We start from the raw sequence: 24,620 nt of genomic DNA, 5'->3' as shown, positions 1-24,620 counted from the left end.
CAAGGCAGCCAATAATGTAGTGGTGGTATGACGCATATACATTGTACTACACGGTAGTTCTCCAAAACGAAATTATCAATTCTTCTACATTCAGGTCCGTACGCTCCACAGAGAGTCAAATTGTAAACAAGAAAATCACTGCCACTACCCAGCTTAAAGCCTCTTCCGAACATTTGAAAGTCCCTACCATGTACTGGTTACCTAAATCATTGTAAATTGCACAAAAAACCATTTAAATTCCGTTTCAACGCCACATCTAGTAAGTGTTATACTACTAATCTATCAGTGCTTCCAACTACCTCCCTAAATACTATCAAAGAACTTGTTATTAACTTTTGTAATAAAGCTTATGAAAATAATGGTATGAATTATTTTCGGAGTGTTAAAAATTCTTTAGAGGTTTTAGATAAAATACATGCTTTTGATGGTCCTTTTAATTCTGTTGACAGTTATGATTTTTCTTCATTTTACGTTTCCAAGTCTGACAGGGTTTTATTTAAAAAAAAAAGGGGGATTTTCCAGTTTTTGGACAGTACATTGTAACTCAGAAACACTTTCATAAGGTCTCATTAAATTTTAGTGAATAGTTTATATCTATTGAAGTAAGTTCTTTTTCTATTTTTATAAATTTTAGATGTTATGTTTGACAGTCAGAGATATAACTCTATAGGGATATTACAGAACATAACTTGTGTGTGTTATTACAGAGACTTTCATGAGTTGTCTACTCTTTATTCCTTTAATTTTCTAAATCTGCAATAACATGTTTGTTATTTTTAAAATAAATCAAAAGTGTTTTGATTTATAATGGGCTCTAGGGAACTCTTGAGACTTTGCGCAGAAACTAAATGCATAGCCTTGATAATTATTTTTTTAATAAATTAACCATTGTAAATCAATGAGACGAGGCTTTTAAGGGATAAACTTAGCTGTTATAACATAGCTTAGTTATTAAAGGAATGTAACTTATTATATGAGACACTTGGGAATTACTGGGAAGCTTGCGCAGAACCTCATTACATGCTCTAGTCATTATTTCTTACAATAAATTAAAATACATTGTAATTAAGCATGATGTTTGTCTGAGAAAATGCTTTTGGAGTGATATAGAGAAGCTGTGATAACACCCTTTAGTTATTACAGGCAAATTTTTTCTGTAATAACATATAGGTGTACTATGCAAAATTGGCAATCTATGAACTGTTATATCTTTCTATAGTTAAGTATACATAAAGACAATAGTAATATCAATAGAACTTGTATGCATTTTAACTAAACTAGTGATGTATATTGTCCCTTTGAAACATTTAACATACATATGTTATCACAGTTCTTTGATTTTTTAGTCCACAATAACAAATGTATGTTATTTTTCTGTAATAACCCTATAGAGTTATATCCCTGACTGTTTGAGTTGTGGGGTTGCATTCATTAAAAAAGGGGGGATTTTCCAGTCTTGATTTTAATGAATTTCTGATACATTTGTTCATGTATGACATTGAGAAGTTATTAAACTTTATTCTTTGAAAACAGGACGGGCGTATCATGCGCTCATGGCGCTGCTGTTTATTTTATATTTACATGCAAGTTATGCTTGTTGTTCTTTAAAATTGTACTTCACCATTGTAAATTGTTGAATGTAAAGATTGAAATATAACTGGTTTTTTGTCGAGCCTGCGACTTTTGTCGCAGAAAGCTCGACATAGGGATAGCGATCCGGCGGCGGCGGCGGCGGCTACGGCGGCGGCGTTAGCTAACTTTTTAAAAGCTTTATATTTTAGAAGATGGAAGACCTGGATGCTTCATACTTTGTATATGGATGCCTCATGTTACGAAGTTTCAGTCAGTCACATGTCCAATGTCCTTGACCTCATTTTCATGGTTCAGTGACTACTTGAAAAAAAAGTTCAGATTTTTTGTAATGTTAAATTCTCTCTTATTATAAGTAATAGGATAACTATATTTGGTATGTGCGTACCTTGCAAGGTCCTCATGCCCGTCAGACAGTTTTCACTTGACCTCGACCTCATTTCATGGATCAGTGAACAAGGTTAAGTTTTCGTGGTCAAGTCCATATCTCAGATACTATAAGCAATAGGTCTAGTATATTCAGTGTATGGAAGGACTGTAAGGTGTACATGTCCAACTGGCAGGTGTCATCTGACCTTGACCTCATTTTCATGGTTCAGTGGTTATAGTTAAGTTTTTGTGTTTTGGTCTGTTTTTCTTATACTGTATGCAATAGGTCTACTATATTTGGTGTATGGAATGATTGTAAGGTGTACATGTCTAGCTGGCAGGTGTCATCTGACTTTGACCTCATTTTCATGGTTCAGTGGTCAAAGTTAAGTTTTTGAGTTTTGGTCTTTTTTTCTAATACTGCATGCAATAGGTCAGCTATATTTGGTGTATGGAATGATTGTAAGGTGTACATGTCTAGCTGGCAGGTGTCATCTTACCTTGACCTCATTTTCATGGTTCAGTGGTCAAAGTTAAGTTTTTGAGTTTTGGTCTTTTTTTCTAATACTATATGCAATAGTTCAACTATATTTGGTGTATGGAAATATTTTATGATCTATATGTCAGTCACGCAGGTTTTATTTGACCTTGACCTCATTTTCAAGGTTCATTGCTCAGTGTTAAGTTTTTGTGTTTTCGTCTGTTTTTCTTAAACTATAAGCAATAGGTCAACTATATTTGTTGTATGGAAGAATTGTTAGCTGTACATGCCTGCCTAGCATGGTTCATCTGACCTTGACCTCATTTTCATGGTTCATTGGTCAATGTTTAGTTTACTTGGTTAATGTTAAGTTTATGTGACAGTTGTAATAAAGCTTTATATTTAGGACTATCAACATAATATCAATGATTAGTAAAGAAGGCGAGACATTTCAGCATGTGCACTCTTGTTTTTTATTAGGAAATAAAAAGTGTCTTAACAGATGAAAAATGCCACGAAGAAAGAAAAAATCAAATGCTGTTATAAGGCGTGAAGACAGAGAAAGAAAAAGAAAACAGGTAAGAATTGTCTTTTTTTTTTTTTTTTTTTTCTTTTTTTCTTTCTTTTTTATTTTTAAAGAATTGTTTCAGCATATGTCACATGTATTGTAAATACAAAGAGAAGATCTGGAGATAAACATATCATATAGTTAAAAAAGGAAGAAAAAACATCTATGGCTTAAACAATGGCTAACATATACATGATATACATGATATAATAACTAAAAAATAAAAAAAATATTTTTATTATAGCTTGTGTGTAAAAACGTAAATTTGTTATATTAAATTGTTTCCTTTATTTGCAGATTTGCAGCAAACATGAAAGTTCTAATTCCTGTATAAGTATGAATACTGTGAAAGAATTTCCTCAAAGGGAACAATTAGTGAAAGCAAAAATAAAAAAAACTTGTTGCAAAACGTCAGAAACAGAAGATTCCTTTAATCAAATTGACAACCAATCAACTTCTAAGACGCAGGCATCACCGAGCAAAAAGATTGTAACACATTTGATGTCAGACCAATCGCTGAAGGAATTACAACCTGTAAAAGGCCATCAACAAACTACTAAAGACACAAAGACAGAATTCATGCTGAAGAGAACATTACAAACAACACATAGTGTAACATCAAATATGTTTATACAGGGTATTGAAAACCAGTCTGAAATCCAAACCAATCCATTAAGGAAGAGAAAGAGTGACACAATCATAACTGACAGTGCAATGATACCACAAAAAAAGAATGAATCAATTGATGATGAAAGGTTGGAGGACATAGAAGAAGTACAGGTAAGAATCATTTTACATTGTCATTGTTAACACAAAGTAAGATCAGGAGATAAACATGATAAACATGATAAACATGATCATGATGATAAACATGATAAACATGATCATGATGATAAACATGATAAACATAGAACATCTTTACTGTGGATTCACTTATTTTTGTGTCATGGGTACCTATTTTCATGGATTAAGGAACACTTACATGCTCGTTGATATTTAATTTTGTGGTTTTGTCAAAGTTTGCATACAAGCCAATAGGAAATATCTCATTCGTTGATCCTTTAATTTCGTAGCTACATGTAGCCTTTACCCACAATATCCACGAAAATTGATATCCAACAAATAATAATGAATCCACAGTATATAATTTAAAAAAGAAGAAAGAAAATATCTATAGCTCAAACAATTAACAAGGGCCAAAATGTGCAAGCTAAATAGACCCCCATGCAGGAAAAAAAACAAAAAAACAAAACAAATTAAAGAGAAATCTACTAATTACCAGTCTTTTATTGACAAGAATAAAAGGAAGAACTGAAGTTTATTTGACAAACTTTGGCTCATAAAATTAAATAAAATGAAATGAAATGACAACTTTTCTTTTTATTCGTGATCAATAAAATTGAAAAGTTTACTGAATGAAGATCATAAAATCAAATATATGGCATGAGGTTTCCATGCAATGCAAGTTATTATTTCCTTACAGGCAAAGTTGAAGGGGACTTTAGGTTTGCACTCCCTCTGTTCCTCTGTCCATTGGTCGTTCACACAAATCGGTTTTCCACACTTTTTTTCTTCGTCATGTTCGTTCTTTAAGATATTGATTTGATATTTGGTATATAGTTTTATCATGACAAGTTACAGATCAAGTTCAAATTTTCACTGTGACCAAATAAGGAGATGTAGTATGATCGCCATTGAGTCAACCATCCATAAGTGACCAAATAAGGAGATGTGGTATGATCGCCAATGAGTCAAGCATCCATACGTGACCAAATAAGGAGATGTGGTATGATCGCCATTGAGTCAACCATCAATAAGTGACCAAATAAGGAGATGTGGTATGATAGCCATTGAGTCAACCATCAATAAGTGACCAAATAAGGAGATGTGGTATTATCGCCAATGAGTCAACCATCCATAAGTGACCAAATAAGGAGATGTGGTATGATCGCCATTGAGTCAACCATCCATAAGTGACCAAATAAGGAGATGCGGTATGATTGCCAATGAGTCAAGCATCCATAGATGACCTAACAAGGAGATGTGGTATGATCGCCATTGAGTCAACCATCCATAAGTGACCAAATAAGGAGATGTGGTATGATAGCCATTGAGTCAACCATCAATAAGTGACCAAATAAGAAGATGTGGTATGATTGCCAATGAGTTAACCATCCATAAGTGACCAAATAAGGAGATGTGGTATGATCGCCAATGAGTCAACCATCCATAAGTGACCAAATAAGGAGATGTGGTATGATCGCCATTGAGGCAACCCAGGGATGATTCTACTATATAGTTAGGGCCGCTTAAAGGCCCTAAAATCGGCCAGCGGCCCAAAAAATTTATGTGAATATAAATATGTAATTCAGGAAAAATAAAATAAAAATCGTTATTTCCGGAAATGTTTCCGTTTCCGATTTAGGCAACTATTATGTTTTTAAAGTTTTTCGTCAAAGCGTTTTAAAATCCATATGACATGGGTGAGAATGCTGTCAACAATCACGTTTTATTAACAACGATTTAATTATGTCAGCATGTGGTAAACGATTTTAGCAGCCGGATTCAATTGATTAAAATGAAATGGGAGTATTTGATCTTGTAAAAGCAGATCACCCAGCAGGTCGATAAACAAGATGCTTTTTGTCAAAATGGGTCTCATTAAAGCAGATCTCGGCAGAGAGCCAAATTTCATTTTAGATATAACATTTATGAATAAGTTTTAACATGTTTAATGGGCACCGATCTCGTAAAAGCAGATCGCCCAGCAGAGCCGGTATATGATATGATGAAAAACTTTTTTTTTGTAAAAGAAATTAATTTATATTTTGTCAGTCTCTATTTCCCATATTTCCTCAAAAGACAAACGATTGAGCGTTTTGAAAATACATGTGGACGATAGATCATTCTTGAACATTATGGAACTGTTTCAAAAGTTGTGAAGATGATCCAAAATGAAATAATATTAAAATACAATTGTTCAATGCTTCAATTTCCTGTTTCTAAGGGCTACACATAAAGTAAAAGTATGGCAAACTTCTACATATTAAACAGCAAGCAAAAATCACAAAAATAATACTTGAACTTTTGTAATTGCTTTTCTGAATTCGACAATTGGCCAGTACAATTTGAAATCCATTTGAATCAAGGTAAATTTATAAAGATGACCTGTTGTTGAAAAATATACCCAATGGATGATTTTTTCAGTGGTTTATGTTAGCTGTTATATATGTAAAAGGCCTAGGTTACCATAGCTAAGAGAAGATAGTGCCACTGCATCTGTCGCCATCATGTGCAATGATCTTCATGTAACAACTTCCCTGGTCTCAAACCAATAACTGTCAAGCGATCTGGTAATCATATATATCGATCATAATCAGTAGCCCATCCAGGATTATTATAAAAATGTTACAAATTATTACAGCAGTGTACAGGTGAAACCTAATATTTACAGGAAAATAATGTTATTTCGTCTTAGTTTTTATGCATGAAAATTTCCCAATTAAGATGAAAATTCCCAATTTGATGGTCAAGGGACCCATTTGAAAACACCTGAAATCATCCCTGCAACCATCCATAAGTGACCAAATAAGGAGATGTAGTATGATCGCCATTGAGTCAACAATCAATAAGTGACCAAATAAGGAGATGTGGTATGATCGCCAATGAGTCAACCATCCATAAATGACCAAATAAGGAGATGTAGTATGATTGCCATTGAGTCAACCATCAATAAGTGACCAAATAAGGAGATGTGGTATGATCGCCAATGAGTCAACCATCAATAAGTGACCAAATGAGGAGATATGGTATGATCCCCAATGAGTCAACCATCCATAAGTGACCAAATACGGAGATGTGGTATGATTGCCATTGGGTCAACCATCAATAAGTGACCAAATGAGGAGATGTGGTATGATCCCCAATGAGTCAGCCATCCATAAGTGACCAAATAAGGAGATGTGGTATGATTGCCATTGGGTCAACCATCAATAAGTGACCAAATGAGGAGATGTGGTATGATCCCCAATGAGTCAACCATCCATAAGTGACCAAATAAGGAGATGTGGTATGATGGCCATTGGGTCAACCATCAATAAGTGACCAAATAAGGAGATGTGGTATGATGGCCATTGGGTCAACCATCAATAAGTGACCAAATAAGGAGATGTGGTATGATCGCCAATGAGTCAACCATCCATAAGTGACCAAATAAGGAGATGTGGTATGATCCCCAATGAGTCAACCATCCATACATTTTTTGTAAGTGACCAAATAAGGAGATGTGGTATGATCCCCAATGAGTCAACCATCCATAAGTGACCAAATTACATAAATGTAGTTTGTGGTAAGAAAGTAAAACACAATTAAGGTCGAAAATACTTCCAAGATGTTCAAGATAGAGAACAATGGACTGTCAAAGAAGAAAGATGGGAAAATGTGAGAAGAATTGGAAGAAAATAACTTAATAATAATGATAATTGTAAAAATTAGAATTTAAGGACAACCATGACAACCATCCAGACTCTCACATTTGCTTGACAATGCTAGAGAATAAAAACTAAAAATGTGTTGTCGTTGTTAGGCCAGAGAAAAATATATGTGTGGTTCCAGTTTCCCTACCTAACCTACTTTTTAATCCTAATAATAGCCGTTCTTAAAGATTTTTTTGTCGTTTTTCATAAGCAATGTTAAAGTCAAATGTTTCTCCTATAGACTCAAGGAAAAAAAAAATCATGAAAAAAAAATTCCCTAATAAGCATTTTGTTTTTAGATATAACTGAAACCACACATATTTGGCCTTATGAAAATTTAAATACATAATTTGTGTTACAGATGTACATAAGAACACATGCTGAAGATGAACATAGTAACTATGAGGAATGTAGTAATGAGTTTAGTCCGTTAGATCATCCACAGGAACAGAGAAGAACGCTCATAAGAACACACACTGGAGAAATGTTCCATGACTGTGATTTATGTGGCAAGGAGTTTCGTAGCAGATATGACTTACAGATACACATGAGATCACACACTGGATTCAAACCTTATAAATGTCTGATATGCTGTAAAGACTTCAGTGTGAAAAGTAGCTTTAGCATACACATGAGGAGACATAAAGAGAAGGGAAATAACCTTTCAGATTTGCAAGTATGATTTTCATGATTAATTTTTCTTTTCTTTGGTAAATTGTTTGAAGAATTTTATGGTGTGTTTGTTATTCTATAAAAACTTATTTTCTAAGTGATATATGAATACCACATCTTCTTATATCTATAAATGTTTTGTTGTGTCTGTTAATTTTAATTTTTACTTGATCCTGTTTGGGTTCCAGATTTGAAAATTCATTAGATAATAATCTATTATTTATAAGCTAAAAAGTTAAAATTAAGATAAAATAAGTTGCAGGATTATACTAGTATGTTACAAATGAAAGAAAAAATATTGGGACCTATCAACGATATATATGAAGTTTGATTTTGATTTATACACAAAGAGATAAGATAACACACACCTGGTAATTGTCAATGCAATCACCCAATTATAATTGGAGTGACAGATTTATTAGAAAACTATTAATTATATTTGATTATAATTTAAAAATAAATATAGCATCATATCTCTTTACATCATATCTAATTTTAGAGTCTATGGATAAATCATATTCAATTTTATATTTACATTTGAACAGAAATGGTTAAACTGAGACATATTTCATCAAAAATTGAATTCTTGGGGTTCTTTGATATCTATGCTGATTCTAGCAATGCACTTAGATTTTGGATATATGACCATAATAGGTTATTTCAATTTCAAATTTTTGAGTTCTTTGACCACATTTAATTTGTGTCACAAATCCATGCTGTATCAAATATTCAATCACAGTCCAAATTCAGAGCTGTTTTAAGATTAAATGTTGTGTCCATACTTGCTCAACTGTTCAGGGTTTGACCTCTGCAGAAGAATTAGGTGTGCTGTCACTCAGACAGCCTCTTGGTTGGTCATATTGTTTATTTTGCATATTGGAATCAAAAAAGACCTTTGAAAGGAACTTATTATTTAGATGATACAGAACAAAATTACTTATACTGGAAATGACTTCGATAATTTACTTTTAGAATAGACAAAAAAAATAACAAATGTTTTAACATTAAATATAATGAAATTTTTTTATATCTGACAATGCTAGGGAATAAAACTAAAAATGTGTTGTCATTGTTAGGCCAAATAAAAATATATGTGTGGTTCCAGTTACCCTACCTACCCTACTTTTTAATCCTAATAATAGCCGTGCCTAAAGATAATTTTTAGTCATTTTTCATTAAACAATGTTAAAGTCCAAATGTTTCTGCTATAGACTCAATGTAAAAAAAACACCCGTAAAATAAAAAAAAAACCTACCTTAATATTTTGTTTTTAGATGTAACTGGAACCACATATACTTGCCCTTATGAAAATTTTGATGTATACATAATTTGTGTTACAGATGTACATAAGAACACATGCTGAAGATGAATATAGTAACTATGAGGAATGTAGTAATGAGTTTAGTCAGTTCGATCACCCACAGGAACAGACAAGAATGCACATAAGAACACTCACAAGAACACACCCACTATTAAAAACTGGAGAAATGTTCCATGACTGTGATTTATGTGGCAATGAGTTTCGTAGCAGATTTGCCTTACGGATACACATGAGATCACACACTGGATTCAAACCTTATAAATGTGGGATATGCGGTAAAGACTTCAGTGTGAAAAGTAGCTTGAAAATACACATGAAAATACATGAAAAGAAACCTTACACATGTGATATATGTGGTAGAGGGTTTACACAGTCTCATGACTTACAGACACACATGAGAATGCATACTAGTGATACACTTCAGAATTGTTTTGTATGCGGTAAAAGCTTTAGTAAGACAACTAACATGAGTGCACATATGGGCACACACACTTGTGATAAAAATCATAAGTGTGGAGTATGTGGAAAAGGATTTATTGAGAATAAAGGCTTACATAGACATTTGAAAACACATACTGGAGATTAACTTCATTACGCATTTATCATGTTTATAAATGTTTGGAAAAACATATTTTTGTTCTCTCGAATTCGTAGCTTAAATGTGAAGTATGTGGAAAAAAATTTATTCAGAATAAAAGCTTTAAGAAACATTTGAAAACACATACCATGCATACTGGGGATTAACTTCATTCCGCATTTATAAATGTTTGGAAAAAAACTTTTTTGTTCTCTTGAATTCGTAGCTTATTACCATTTAAAGAGACATATGACAACGAATACTGGGGATTAAATTCATACTTCATATTACTTCAAATTCCAGCTCTAAACACCGTATCTTCAAAGATTATTAGATACTGTTTAAAGGGGAATAATCCTTACATAAATTATTGATTGTCTCCCATATTACTTCATATTCCAGCTCTGAACACCATATCTTCAAAGATTTATAGATACTGTTTAAAGGGGAATAATCCTTACATAAATTATTGATTGTCTCCCATATTACTTCATATTCCAGCTCTGAACACCATATCTTCAAAGATTTATAGATACTGTTTAAAGGGGAATAATCCTTACATAAATTATTGATTGTCTCCCATATTACTTCATATTCCAGCTCTGAACACCATATCTTCAAAGATTATTAGATACTGTTTAAAGGGGAATAATCCTTACATAAATTATTGATTGTCTCCCATATTACTTCATATTCCAGCTCTGAACACCATATCTTCAAAGATTTATAGATACTGTTTAAAGGGGAATAATCCTTACATATATTATTGATTGTCTCCCATATTACTTCATATTCCAGCTCTGAACACAATATCTTCAAAGATTTATAGATACTGTTTAAAGGGGAATAATCCTTACATAAATTATTGATTGTCTCCCATATAACTTTCTCTTCCATGTGCATACAATAACTGTTCAGTGTTCTATTGTGGTGTGTTGTATTTTATTTTATTATTATTTCATTGTTATAACAAAAATCATTGTAATCATTGTATGAAATTTAAAACCCGCAAGGGTCCATAATTGGATTAATAAAGTATTCTTATTCTTCTTATTCTTAATCTTATTAACACCCAGTCAGTCTATTAATAAACTTCATAAATATGTTGTTTTGGGTAGAGACTAAAGTACTAACAAGAAACTTTTTATCTCAAGTTTCTTGGACCAGAAAGGGGGTGTGCACAATACACAAATGCGCACTACATACCCCAAAAGACGGTATGAGTTAAACCATACAACATATGCTAGAGAGACACAATAAATGTGAAGTATGAGGAAAGGAATAAGACCCAATCAAAGCTTAGAGAGTCATATATTAGAACTCATTATAGTGATACATGTATATGAGATGAAGAATTGTCCAATCTTACAAAAATGAATGAGAACGCTCACCAGTCTTTGTTTATTTAATGCAAGCTGTTATAAAACATATCTGCTATTTGACAAAACAACTCGCCTAAAATTTAAAATTTATGAACAATTATTTAATGTTAAACAGTCATGACATTTGTATATGTATATTCAGATAATCTAATAAATGTAATTAACAATGTAAAAGTTTCAGCCCTATGATTCAGATATTGGTTGTAGTTTTCACTTACAGGGACACAATGCAAGGGTATTTAGACTGAAGATAAAAGTGAATTTTACATGTAGAAATGTGCTGTTTTCATCCTTAGTCTGAGGTGGGGGAACTTTATTTATTCATGTGCTGAAATTTGTCTTAACTTACTTTCAGCAAAGGCGAGTTCTCTCAGATCATTTCTTTTTCTTTTGAAGAGCTTTGTTTGTAGTCATCGTCCGGTCGTCTACTCTAATACCACTTTGAGGTGAATTATCCTCTTGATAATTTATATATAGATCATGTTTTTTACCTATCAGCTCACATGAATACTAGGGTTGAAATAGAAAAAAATATTACGGTTGTTACTTGAAAATCATAATAGATAGAGAAAATCTGACTACAAAATGCTAGGATTTTGAGATTTTTGTATGGCTCGCGAGACACTGTTATGCTTCAGCATTGGCGACGACGGAGTAAACTTGGTAAAAAAACTTAATTTACATGTTTAAAGAGACATATATTAGAACTCATAATAGTAAAATATATATGTGATAAAGAATTACATATAGCACACCTAGGTTCATCACAATTTGCATATTGATACCTCATAAAACCAAGTTTCCACCTGTCATATGTCCCTTTTTCTTGTCCTTAGGGAGCTACCATTTGATATTTATGGGGGGTCTAGGATGAAAAATTTTGTCCTGCCTTTTTGTTATGCCCCCGCCGTTGTGGTGGGGGCATTAAATTTTACGCTTGTCTGTCTATACATACGTACGTCCCCAAATTGGTTGCCGTTCTCTAACTTGAGTTTGCCTCAACCAAATGTTATGAAACTTATACACAATGCTTATTACCACAAAACACAGATCAAGTTTGAATTTTGGTGGCGTCACTTAAACCGTTCTAGAGTTATGCCCCTTTATAAATTGAAAAATTGCAAAATTTTTAGTTTCCGTTCTCTAACTTAAGTTTGCCTCAACCAAATGTTATGAAACTTATACCCACAATGCTTATTACCACAAAACACACATCAAGTTTGAATTTTGGTGGCGTCACTTTAACCGTTCTAGAGTTATTCCCCTTTATAGATGGAAAAATTGCAAAATTTTTATTTTCTTCTAAATATCAAGTAATATTTTTACGACCGCAAAAAAATTTTGCGGTCATATATTGGTATGACGTTGGCATCGTCATCATCGTCCCAAGACACATTGGTTTTAGCACTCCTAGTTGCCAGACAATAACTTGTGTTCAAGTGTATGGATCTCTCTGAAATTGTACTGCAAGGTATCATACAACAAAGGGAAGGCTGGGATTAATTTTGGGGGTAAATGCCTCAAAATTTTAAGAATTAGGGGCCAAAAAGGGGCAAAAAAACAAGCATTTTTCTAGTTTCAGGACAATAACTTGTGTGTTAGAGTATGGATCTTTATAAAATTGTACTACAAGGTTCTATATCACAAAGGGAAAGCTGGGTTTGAGTTTGGGGTAATTGCCCTGAACGTTTAGGAATTTGGGGCCAAAAAGGGGCCAAAAAACAAGCGATTTTCTAGTTTCCAGAAAATAACTTGTGTTCAAGTGTACAGATCTCTCTGAAATTGTACTGCAAGGTACCATACCACAAAGGGAAGGCTGGGATTGATTTTGGGGGTACATGCCTCAAAATTTTAGGAATTAGGGGCCAAAAAGGGGCAAAAAACAAGCATTTTTCTAGTTTCAGGACAATAACGTGTGTGTAAGTGTATGGATCTTGATGAAATTGTACTACATGGTTTCATATCACAAAGGGAAGGCTGGGATTGATTTTGGGGGAATTGTCTCAAAATTTAAGGAATTAGGGGCCAAAAACAAGCATTTTTCTAGTTTCAGGACAATAACGTGTGTGTAAGTGTATGGATCTTTATGAAATTGTACTACAAGGTTCCATATCACAAAGGGAAAGCTGGGTTTGAGTTTGGGGGTAATTGCCCTAAACGTTTAGGAATTTGGGGCCAAAAAGGGGCCAAAAAACAAGCATTTTTCTAGTTTCCAGACAATAACTTGTGTTCAAGTGTACGGATCTCTCTGAAATTGTACTGCAAGGTACCATACCACAAAGAAAGGCTGGGATTGATTTTGGGGGTGATGAATCATAAGGGGGTTCAAAAAGTTTGGGGGAGGGATTTTTTTTTCCTTTTTTTTTCTTTAAAATTTTCCATTTTTTATTTTCTGATTTATATATAAACGCAAATAATAATGACATGGTTTGAATAGGTAAATTAAAAATTTTTAAGTTCTTAGACCACATTCAGTCTGTGTCAGAAACCTATGTTGTATCAAATATTTAATCACAATCCAAATTCAGTGCTGTATCAAGCTTGAATGTTGTGTCCATATTTGCCCCAACTGTTCAGTGTACGACCTTTGCGGTTGTATCAAGCTGCGCCCAGCGGAGAATTTTATTTTTCTTTAAAATTTTTCATTTTAAATTGGATATTTCTGATTTATATATAAAAGCAAATAATAATGATATGGTTTGAATAGGTAAATTAAAATTTTTTAAGTTCTTAGACCACATTCATTCTGTGTCAGAAACCTATGTTGTGTCAAATATTTAATCACAATCCAAATTCAGTGCTGTATCAAGCTTGAATGTTGAGTCCATACTTGCCCCAACTGTTCAGGGTTCGACCTCTGCGGTCGTATCAAGCTGCTCCCAGCGGAGCATTTTATTTGAATTGGAGTTATCTTCCTTTGTCCATGATTATAGTTGAATCAACTACAATCAATGTTTTATACAATGCAATGTTTAATTTTGACTTCCACTGATAAAACACAGATCAAGTTGAATTTGGGTAGTGTCACTTTAACCATTATTGAGTTATGCCCCTTTATAAATCGAAATATTGCAAAATTTTTAGTTTCTATTCTGTAACTTAAGTTTGCCCCAACCAAACATTATGAAATCTATACACAATGTTCATTACCATAAAACTAAGATCAAGTACAAATTGTTTGTTTCCGTTTTTAACCGGATTTTCGAAGGAAATATCGGTTATTAAAATGGTGATGTACGGGGGCGGCTGGGCGGATCTACGGGCGGCTGCCAAACAGTGTCAGCACAATTACATGAAAACGCTTTAACAATTTTTTTTTAAATTTAAATATGTTGCTTCCTGGGACTTAATGAAGGTCTAGTTCAATTTTCAAGATATTAGTATATCTCTATCGTGAGTTATTGCCATTTTTGTCGCGCCTTCGACTTTTGTCGAAAAAGCGAGACATAGCGATCCTACATTCCGTCGGCGTCGTCGTCGTCGGCGGCGTCCACAAATATTCACTCTGTGGTTAAAGTTTTTGAAATTTAAATAACTTTCTTAAACTATCCTGGATTTCTACCAAACTTGGACAAAGCTTGTTTATGATCATAAGATTATATTCAAAAGTAAATTTTGTAAAAAAAAAAATCCATTTTTTCCGTATTTTACTTATAAATGGACTTAGTTTTTCTGCCAGGAAACATAACATTCACTCTGTGGTTAAAGTTTTTCAAATTTTAATAACTTTCTTAAACTATCCTGGATTTCTACCACACTTGGAAAGAAGCTTGTTTATGATCATAAGATAGTATCCAGAAGTAAATTTTGTAAAAAAAAAAATTCCATTTTTTCCGTATTTTACTTTTAAATGGACTTAGTTTTTCTGCCAGTTAACATTACATTCACTCTCTGGTTAAAGTTTTTAAAATTTTAACAACTTTCTTAAACTATCCTGGATTTGTACCACACTTGGACAGAAGCTTGTTTATGATCAAAAGCTAGTATCTAGAAGGAAATTTTGATAAAATTTTGTTCCATTTTTTTCGTATTTTACTTATAAATGGACTTAGTTTTTCTTCCAGTCAACATTACATACAGTCTGCAGTTTAAGTTTTTAAAACATTTATTAGATTCATATATTATCCTGGATTTTTACCAAACCAGAAGCTACTTACATTCAAATGATAGTATAGAGAGGAATATTTTTATTAATTTTTTTTCTCATTTTTGTTGAGCCTCCGATTAACAGCAAAAGTAGGCGAGACACTGGGTTCCGCGGAACCCTTACGAATTTTTAATATCCAAAAGTGGAATTTTTAAATATTTGACGCTTGTTATCTTTTTTTATGACTAAGCATAATGTCTTATATTTCAATAAAAATTGGAGTGACAGATTAATTTGAAAATTATCTATTTCCTAAGTGGTAATGATTATAAGCTATATTATTAGACATTTTGAAGTTAATTACATTATTAATTATTAATTAAATCTGGGTTATATCTTATCATATACTATCATTGGAGTGACAGATTTAGTTGGAACTTTTCTGTTTCCTGATAAGATCTGTAGGACTGTATATATAAAGTTTGAAATTTACTAGTAGGACTGTATAAATGAAATTTGAAATTTACTGTTCATTATTAGACATTTTAGATAATTAAGTCTCCCTAAATCATATATATTCTTACCCCCCACCCCCTTTCAATTTGAGAATGTGCTTTTATCTTGTAAACGGTCACCCCATCCCATCCTGTTTAAGAACTTGTAAACCGTCGAGATCCCCACCCCTAAACCATATATATTCTTGAATGGGACAATAAAACAAATCAAATGATATATAGGGGAAGTCCATGGGGGTCACCCCCACCCCCTTCTTTTTGATAACTTGTAAACAGTCGAGATCCCCACCCCTAAACCATATATATTCTTGAATGGGACAATAAAACAAATCAAATGAAATTGAGGGGGAGTCCCCTGGGGTCACCCCATCCCCTTTTTTTGAAAACTTGTAAACAGTCAAAATCTCCACCGTCAGGTCATTAAAGATTGCATATTTTGGCGTTAATATTGATTCACTTATAGGGTCTTTGCATCGGCACTAAACACATTTATTTGAAAACCAGTTGTTGGCATGACACGGGTTATGTTCTTCTCATATATGTTATGATGGTATGATACTAAACCCCTAACGGGAAGGATTGTGCCTGATATTCATATGATGAAGACATAATCTTTCAATCAGTTTAATTGAAGTCTGGAGCTGGCATGTCAGTTAACTGCTAGTAGTCTGTTGTTATTTATGTATTATTGTCATTTTATTTATTTTCTTTGGTTACATCTTCTGACATCAGACTCGGACTTCTCTTGAACTGAATTTTAATGTGCGTATTGTTATGCGTTTACTTTTCTACATTGGCTAGAGGTATAGGGGGAGGGTTGAGATCTCATAAACATGTTTAACCCCGCCGCATTTTTGCGCCTGTCCCAAGTCAGGAGCCTCTAGCCTTTGTTAGTCTTGTATTATTTTTAATTTTAGTTTCTTGTGTACAATTTGGAGTTTAGTATGGCGTTCATTATCACTGAACTAGTATATATATTTGTTTAGGGGCCAGCTGAAGGACGCCTCCGGGTGCGGGAATTTCTCGCTGCATTGAAGACCTGTTGGTGACCTTCTGCTGTTGTCTGTTCCATGGTCGGGTTGTTGTCTCTTTGACACATTCCCCATGTCCATTCTCAATTTTATTGTATGGGACAATCAAACAAATCAAATGAAATACAAGGCGAGTCCCCTGGGGTCACCCCTACCCCCTCCTGTTTAAGAACTTGTAAACGGTCGAGATCCCCACCCCTAAACCATATAATTATATTCTTGTATGGGACAATAACACAAATCAATTGAAATATAGGGGAAGTCCATGGGGGTCACCCCCACCCCCTTTTTTTGATAACTTGTAAACGGTCTAGATCCCCACCCCTAAAACATATATATTCTTGAATGAGACAATAAAACAAATCAAATGAAATTAAGGGGAAATCCCCTGGGGTAACCCCCACCCCCCTTCTTTTTGAAAACTTGTAAACGGTCAAGATCCCCATGCGGCAATCATATATATTCTTGTATTGGACCATAAAACAAATCAAATGAAATATAAGGTGAGTCCCCTTGGGTCACCCCCACCGCCTCCTGTTTAAGAACTTGTAAACGGTCAAGATCCCTACCCCTAAACCATATATATTGTTGTACAGGACAAAAAAATAAATCATATGAAATAAAGGGAGAGTCCCCTGGGGATCACCCCCCCCCTTTTGAGAACTTGTAAACGGTTGAGATCACCACCCCTAAACCATATAAATTCCTGTTCGTAATTTCAAGAAGATTTGAATGACATACAGGGTCAATCCATAGGCGGCACTAATGCATATCATAAACCAATTTGTACTGGACATTGCCCAATGTCAAGCGACAATTGGAATGACGAACTATTGGAGCTTTGTTTGGGATACTTCGTAACAGCATATTCTGTTACAATTATTTCTTGTTACTGATAAGTTTTATAGATTTTGAAATGACATTGTATTAATGATAAATAAAATTTTGGATTTTTTTCTTCTTTTCTTTGGTAAATTGTTTGTAGAATTTGTGGCAAGTTTGTTTGTTATTCTGTAAAAACTTATTTTCTGAATGCTATATATATATTTTTTTTTATGAAGTTTAAAACTTTAAAAACTAAGCTTATATTGTCTATTAATAAACATATATTTAGATTTCTGATTTTGGGCCAAGTTTTCAAGTTGGTCCAAATTGAGGTCAAAAAATTAAACTGTGATTTCAACATAAATTGAATATATATATATATAGGGTTCTTTGAAATGCTTAATCTAAAGCTGTATTTCTTTTCATTATTAATAAGATAATACAACATTGAGGTCCAAAGGGTACTAAATTACACTTTTAATTAATTTCATCAAAAATTGAATTCTTTGGTTCTTTGATATGCTGATTCTAGCAATGTTTGAGTGTTAAATCATATCTAATTTTAGAGAACTTAGTCATCACTGGTTGTTATTATATTATTGATTATAATTTGAAAAACTGCATCATATCTTATTTTAGAGAACTATTTATCCAGTTTGAGTTATTTCCCTTTGCACAGAAAATATTATGGATAAAATTAACCTGTGTTTCATTTCAACATAAATTGAATATATATAGGGTTCTTTCAAATGCTGAATCTAAACCTGTATTTAAATATTAGATTTTTGGGCCCAGTTTTCAAGTTGGTCCAAATCAGGGTCCAAATTAAACTTTGTTTGATTCAACAAAAAAATTATTTATGGGGTTCTTTGAAATGCTGAATCTAACCATGTATTGAGAGATTTTGGATTGTGGGCTCCTTTATCAAATTGGTCCACATTGAGGTCCAAAGGGTCTTAAATTAAACTTTTGTCGTATTTCATCAAAAATTGAATTCTTGGGGGTTCTTTGATATGCTGATTCTAATATGTACTTAGATTTTTGATATTGGACCATAATAGGTATTTAAATGTCCAATTTCAAGTATTTCAGTTCTCAAACCACATTCATTTTGTGTCACAAACCTATGCTGTGTCAAATATTCAATCACAATCCAAATTCAGAGCTTAAATGTAGTGTCCATACTTGCTCAACTGTTTAGGGTTCGACCTCTGCAGGAAAATCCGGTTTGCTGTCACTCTGACAGCCGCTTGTCTAACTTTAGTTTGCCTTAACCAAATGTTATGAAACTCATACACAATGCTTATTACTACATAATACAGATTAAGTTGGTGAGAACACTTTTACCATTCTTGAGTTATGTCTCTTTATAAACATAAAAATTGCTGAATTTTTCGTTTCCGTTCTCTATCAACAAAATATGTTATAAAACTTACACACAAACGTTCTAGAGATATGCGTGTTTACAAATAGAAAAATTGCTGAATTTTTAGTTTCTGTTCTCTACTTAAGTTAGCCTCAACCAAATGTTATGAGACTTACACACAATGCAGCATTATTACCACAAAACTCAGATCAAGTTCAAATTTGGGTAGCGTCCCTTTATAACTATATGCTATGCAAGCGGGGGCATCATATGTGTCCACATGTGGACATGCACTATCCACATCTATTTTTATTTGTAATCTCTGTCCTGCCTTTTTAATTTTTACTCTATTCGGTCCTGCCTTTTTTTTTTTGGTTAATCCTTACTTTTTTTACATAAATTGTCATCCTTTTTGAAAAGTGTCTCATCCTGCTTTTTTTTTTTAACTCAAAACTCCTGTCCTGCCTATTTATTTTTTTTCAAATTTCATCCTATGGAAAGTCCCTAATCAAATGGCAAAATCAAAAGATAAAACACATCAAGCGAATGGACAACAACTGTCATATTCATGACTTGGTACAGGCATTTTCTTTTGTAGAAAATGGTGGATTGAACCTGGTTTTATAGCGACCAATAAAAATGTAACCAACAAGGTGTTTTCTTGTACTCTGACATATCATCAATAATCTCTTCTTTCACATTTTACAACATACGAATACTAAGAAAATGTTGTATATATGCCAATGAGACAAATCATGAAGAATTTCATCATGTTTCTGCATTTTTGTAATATATATATCTGTTATTTTCATGAATTTGTTATTTTGTATAGCCGTTATATAACGGTTACACCTGAGATCACCCCCAGGTTTTGATGGGGTTTGTGCTGCTAAGTCTTTGGTTTTCTAACGTGTGTTTTGTGTACCTTTCTTCTTCTGTTTGTCTTTGTCTTTTTTATGCCCCCGCCATAGCGAAGGGGGCATTAAGTTTTACCCTTGTCCGTCTGTACGTCCGTCCGTCCGTACGTCCCAAAGTTGGTTTCCGTTCTCTCACTTTAGTTTGCCTCAACCAAATGTTATATAACTTATACACAATGCTAATTACCACGAAAGACAGATCAAGTTTGAATTTTGGTGGCGTCACTTTAACCGTTTTAGAGTTATGCCCTTTTTAAAATGAAAGAAATGCAGGATTTTTAGTTTCCGTTCTCTTACTATAGTTTGCCTCAACCAAATGTTTTGAAACTTATACACAATGGTCATAACCACAAACCACAGATCAAGTTTGAATTTTTGTGGCCTCACTTAAACGGTGTTAGAGTTATGCCCCTTTATAAATGAAAAATTTGCAGGAATCTAATATCTGTTCTAAAAATATCAATTATGGAATTGTTAAAAGTAATTTCTATACGACCGCAAAAATTTTTTGCGGTCGTATATTGGTATGACGTTGGCGTCGTCGTCGTCGTCGTTGTCGTCGTCGTCTGGCGTCGTCCGGCGTCGTCCGAAGACACATTGGTTTTCGCACTCTAACTTTAGTTTAAGTGAATGGATCTCTATGAAATTTTACCATAAGGTTCAGTACCACAAAAAGAAGGTTGGGATTGATTTTTGGGGGTTATGGTACCAACAGTTAAGGAATTAGGGGCCAAAAAGGGGCCAAAAATAAGCAATTTTGTAACTTCCAGACATAACTTGTGTGTTAGTGTATGGATCTCTCTGACATTGTACCACAAGGTTCCATATCACACAGGGAATGCTGGGATTAAAACGTTTAAACTAGCTGCAATTGTTTGCACCTGTCCTAAGTCAGGAATCTGATGGTCAGTAGTGGTCGTTTGTTGATGTGGTTCATAAGTTTTTTTCTCGTTTTTCCTTTTTTTATATAGATAAGACCGTTGGTTTCCCCGTTTGAATGGTTTTACACTAGTAATTTTTGGGGCCCTTTATAGCTTGCTGTTCGGTGTGAGCCAATGCTCCGTGTTGAAGACCGTACTTTGATCTATAATGGTTTACTTTTATAAATTTTGACTTGGATGGAGAGTTGTCTCATTGGCACTCATACCATATCTTCTTATATCTTTAAAACAAAAAATGAATTATACAAACTCCATTTAAAATAATGAACTACTGATAATGAGATTAAAGAATAACCTTCGGGTTGCATTTTGTTTGTAAGAAATTTAACGTTACAATACAAAAGCATACACACAAACAAACACAAATCTATTAGATTTTCTTTCAGTAAAATAATGATCAATTATCATATAATGTTCGCTGTTTTGTAATTAACAATCAATGGATAATCAAGAACACAATCGTTTAAATTCTATTCAAAAACTTTTAATCTAAATAACCATGGCTCTACGTTTCAATTTCTTTCCTCTGAAATAAATTGAAACGAAAACAAGCACACAGACCATACCAAATGCGACTATAACGATTCCTGCTATATAAATTGGTCTGTACTTTGAAAAGGAGAGCTACTATTGGCATCAGCATTATTCGATTCCAACTGTTTTTTATAAGCACGCCGCCTGCAATTTATGGAAAAACATACGTGTGCATAGATATTAAAGATTTTTTACTTATATATATATAACCAGTCTAAAAGGGTACAACATCACCAAAAAATGACAATAAACGAACAAATGTAACTATAAATATTTCGGATAACAGATATCCTTCATCAGTATGAGCACGATGTAAAATGAATCAGATCAATCTATTCTGATTATTAAACTATAGCAATCTTGAATTCTATACAATAAAAAAAATGAAACAGTTTCACCCGAACATCATATGTAGAGACGCTAATAGACTTTTAAAATTTCAAAAAAAACGACTCAAAGACATGCCTAAAATGAAAATAGTAATTAGAGATATGAACTGGCACAACTCTAAAATTCCAAAATGACGTCAGTTAAGATGTTACAACAACTGCGTGTAAATACATTCCCCAAAAAAACAGCACTGATCGATATAAGCTGGTAAAATATGTCAAACAGAGGCTTTTATCATCCCAAATAAATAGCAGTTTTATAATGAAAAGAAAAAATAATAATAAATTTGGGATAAGGTTAAAAAAAATGGACGTGGATGCGTACTTGTACATCCCTACCAAATGAAAAAAACCCTGGTATTTAAACTAGTAAAATTCAAAAAATTCCAAAAGAATCCTTAAAACTGTAAGGGTCAAGTAAGGAAGCCGGAGTAACTGAAAACAAATGATGTCAGGAAAATGAGTGATGGTAGGGAAAATGAGTGACTCATTCTATTTTTTTTCATTTATGCCCTCTGGGGAAACTGTTCTTAGCTTTCTTATTCAAAACCTTTCCCGAGCAAGTCTTTCGGCCCTTGACCAACCCTCGTTGTGGTCTATGATTATGATTGTAAGGTTTTTGAGATCAGCTTGGGCGTGCCCAGGTGATCTCAAATGACGACTTACGGGGAGGTCGGGCTTGCAGGTGTAGTCACTTCGACGACCATTCATTTTTTTTGGGAATGTATTTACACGCAGTTGTTGTAACATCTTAACTGACGTCATTTTGGAATTTTAGAGTTGTGCCAGTTCATATCTCTAATTACTATTTTCATTTTAGGCATGTCTTTGAGTCGTTTTTTGAAAATTTTAAAAGTTTATTAGCGTCTCTACATATGATGTTCGGGTGAAACTGTTTCACTTTTTTTATTGTATAGAATTCAAGATTGCTATAGTTTAATAATCAGAATAGATTGATCTGATTCATTTTACATCGTGCTCATACAGATGAAGGATATCTGTTATCCGAAATATTTATAGTTACATTTGTTCGTTTATTGTCATTTTTTGGTGATGTTGTACCCTTTTAGACTGGTTACATATTATATTTTGTAGTGTACTGTATCATATTTACATGATCCATCGCCCCGTAAGATTTATCGTTGGCTATTATTCAGTCATTATATATATATATAGATTCTACCACTGCATCGAGTGTGATACGAGCGTTTTAAATATTTAATATTTAACTGTCGAGAGTGGATAAATATCGTATTACACGAGATTTGGTGGTGGAATCTGTTTCTCTAATGATTTTCAAACAATACACAGGCAAATTTATTCATTCTTTTCGAATGATCTGCAAAAAGATGTGTTCTTTCTATGTGACATCATCAGGCATGGTCGCCTTTTTTCATGCCGTCACAAAAAGGAAATTCAGAGGAAAGCAAGAAAATTCGACGTCATAATCGGATTTTAACCAATGAAGAACTGAGATCAAACGAACCACACGTTGATTAAATTTTTTTTTATACAATGGGTGTAGAAAGGGATAAATTGACGAAGAATTAGAGAAATATATATATATATATATAAAGTGCCTAGAAAATCAACCTAACAATGTTAAAGTAGATCTGATTATTTACTTTCTCCCCGACCGGGTTTGGAACCTGTAATTTTCACTTCGTACTTCTACGACAACACCGCCTTATCCACTCCTCTAACTATAGCTGATAAAAATCAGCTTTCGTTTTGGGAGGTGTTACCTTCTCGTAGGAATTAAACAAGGACACCTAACGCAATACACAAAGTATTTCTAAGTGTACAGAAATGATAATCTACTCATCTCTTCAGTATAATTACAGGATGCTATTCTATTTTTAGAAGCATACAATCACTGTAAAGTTATATATATATAAGTCTAGAGATTTGCACAACGATACTAATATAAGATGGTATTATACGAAGATGTTGTTAATAAATCGTGTTGACAAATATTTCGGCTTAACAAATAGCCTTCTTCGGTGTCAATTATTTTAACATTGTCATATAGTAAATTTGCTGGTTGGTCCTTTTTATAGACTTCTATATATATATATATATATATATATATATGTATGTCTGCCTATGTGTAGTGACAACTGTAAATTATACCTTGTCCATCGGATTTCTTATGATTAAGAAAAACCAGGAGTTAGAAGAGTTGTCACTTGTTAAGACGTACTTATCAAATAATTATTTCTGTGACTGCATCTTACGGTCCTCTACGATAGATAGTTTAGCTAATCTGCAATCAATTCCATCTTCATGCCTAATATATCCTGTACTGTATTACAACTTTAGATTCCACTGACGAGGAGAGGTAACACTAGGCCACCGAAAGATGAATTTTTAGTTCAGTCTAGGTGGCCGAGTGGTCAAGAGCGCTGGACACAGTGCAGGCGGTTTTGTCTCGATATCTCAATAGCATGAGTTTGAATCCCGGCGAGGAAAGAACAAATTTGCAGATTTAACATTGTTGTGCTGATATTTAGAGTAATTCTGAATATAATATGTGTTTTGAATAAAATTAAGATATGTGTATGTATCCAAACAAATGCC

The 24,620-nt window shown here is 33.4% G+C and overlaps 1 protein-coding gene across 2 annotated transcripts in view; it reads left to right on the top strand.

Annotated features, from left to right (window-relative positions):
• LOC127721266 (zinc finger protein 37-like) overlaps window positions 1-11,102 on the top strand; it is an 88,627-nt gene extending 77,525 nt beyond the window's left edge. For both annotated transcript variants that reach the window (XM_052227945.1, XM_052227943.1), the window contains exons 2-5: window positions 2,921-3,018; window positions 3,306-3,788; window positions 7,845-8,159; window positions 9,496-11,102. In XM_052227945.1, coding sequence (XP_052083905.1) covers window positions 2,950-3,018; window positions 3,306-3,788; window positions 7,845-8,159; window positions 9,496-10,062 — 1,434 coding nt within the window. In that variant the 5' untranslated portion in view covers window positions 2,921-2,949 and the 3' untranslated portion in view covers window positions 10,063-11,102. The remainder of the gene's footprint in view (window positions 1-2,920; window positions 3,019-3,305; window positions 3,789-7,844; window positions 8,160-9,495) is intronic.
• Window positions 11,103-24,620: the final 13,518 nt, after the last annotated feature.

This window comes from Mytilus californianus, unplaced genomic scaffold, assembly GCF_021869535.1.
Source record: "Mytilus californianus isolate M0D057914Y unplaced genomic scaffold, xbMytCali1.0.p SCAF_12, whole genome shotgun sequence".
NCBI classification, from domain to species: Eukaryota; Metazoa; Mollusca; class Bivalvia; order Mytilida; family Mytilidae; genus Mytilus; species Mytilus californianus.
The sequence above is the reverse complement of the archived record's forward strand: the minus strand, read 5'-3'. Positions and strand labels throughout refer to the sequence as shown.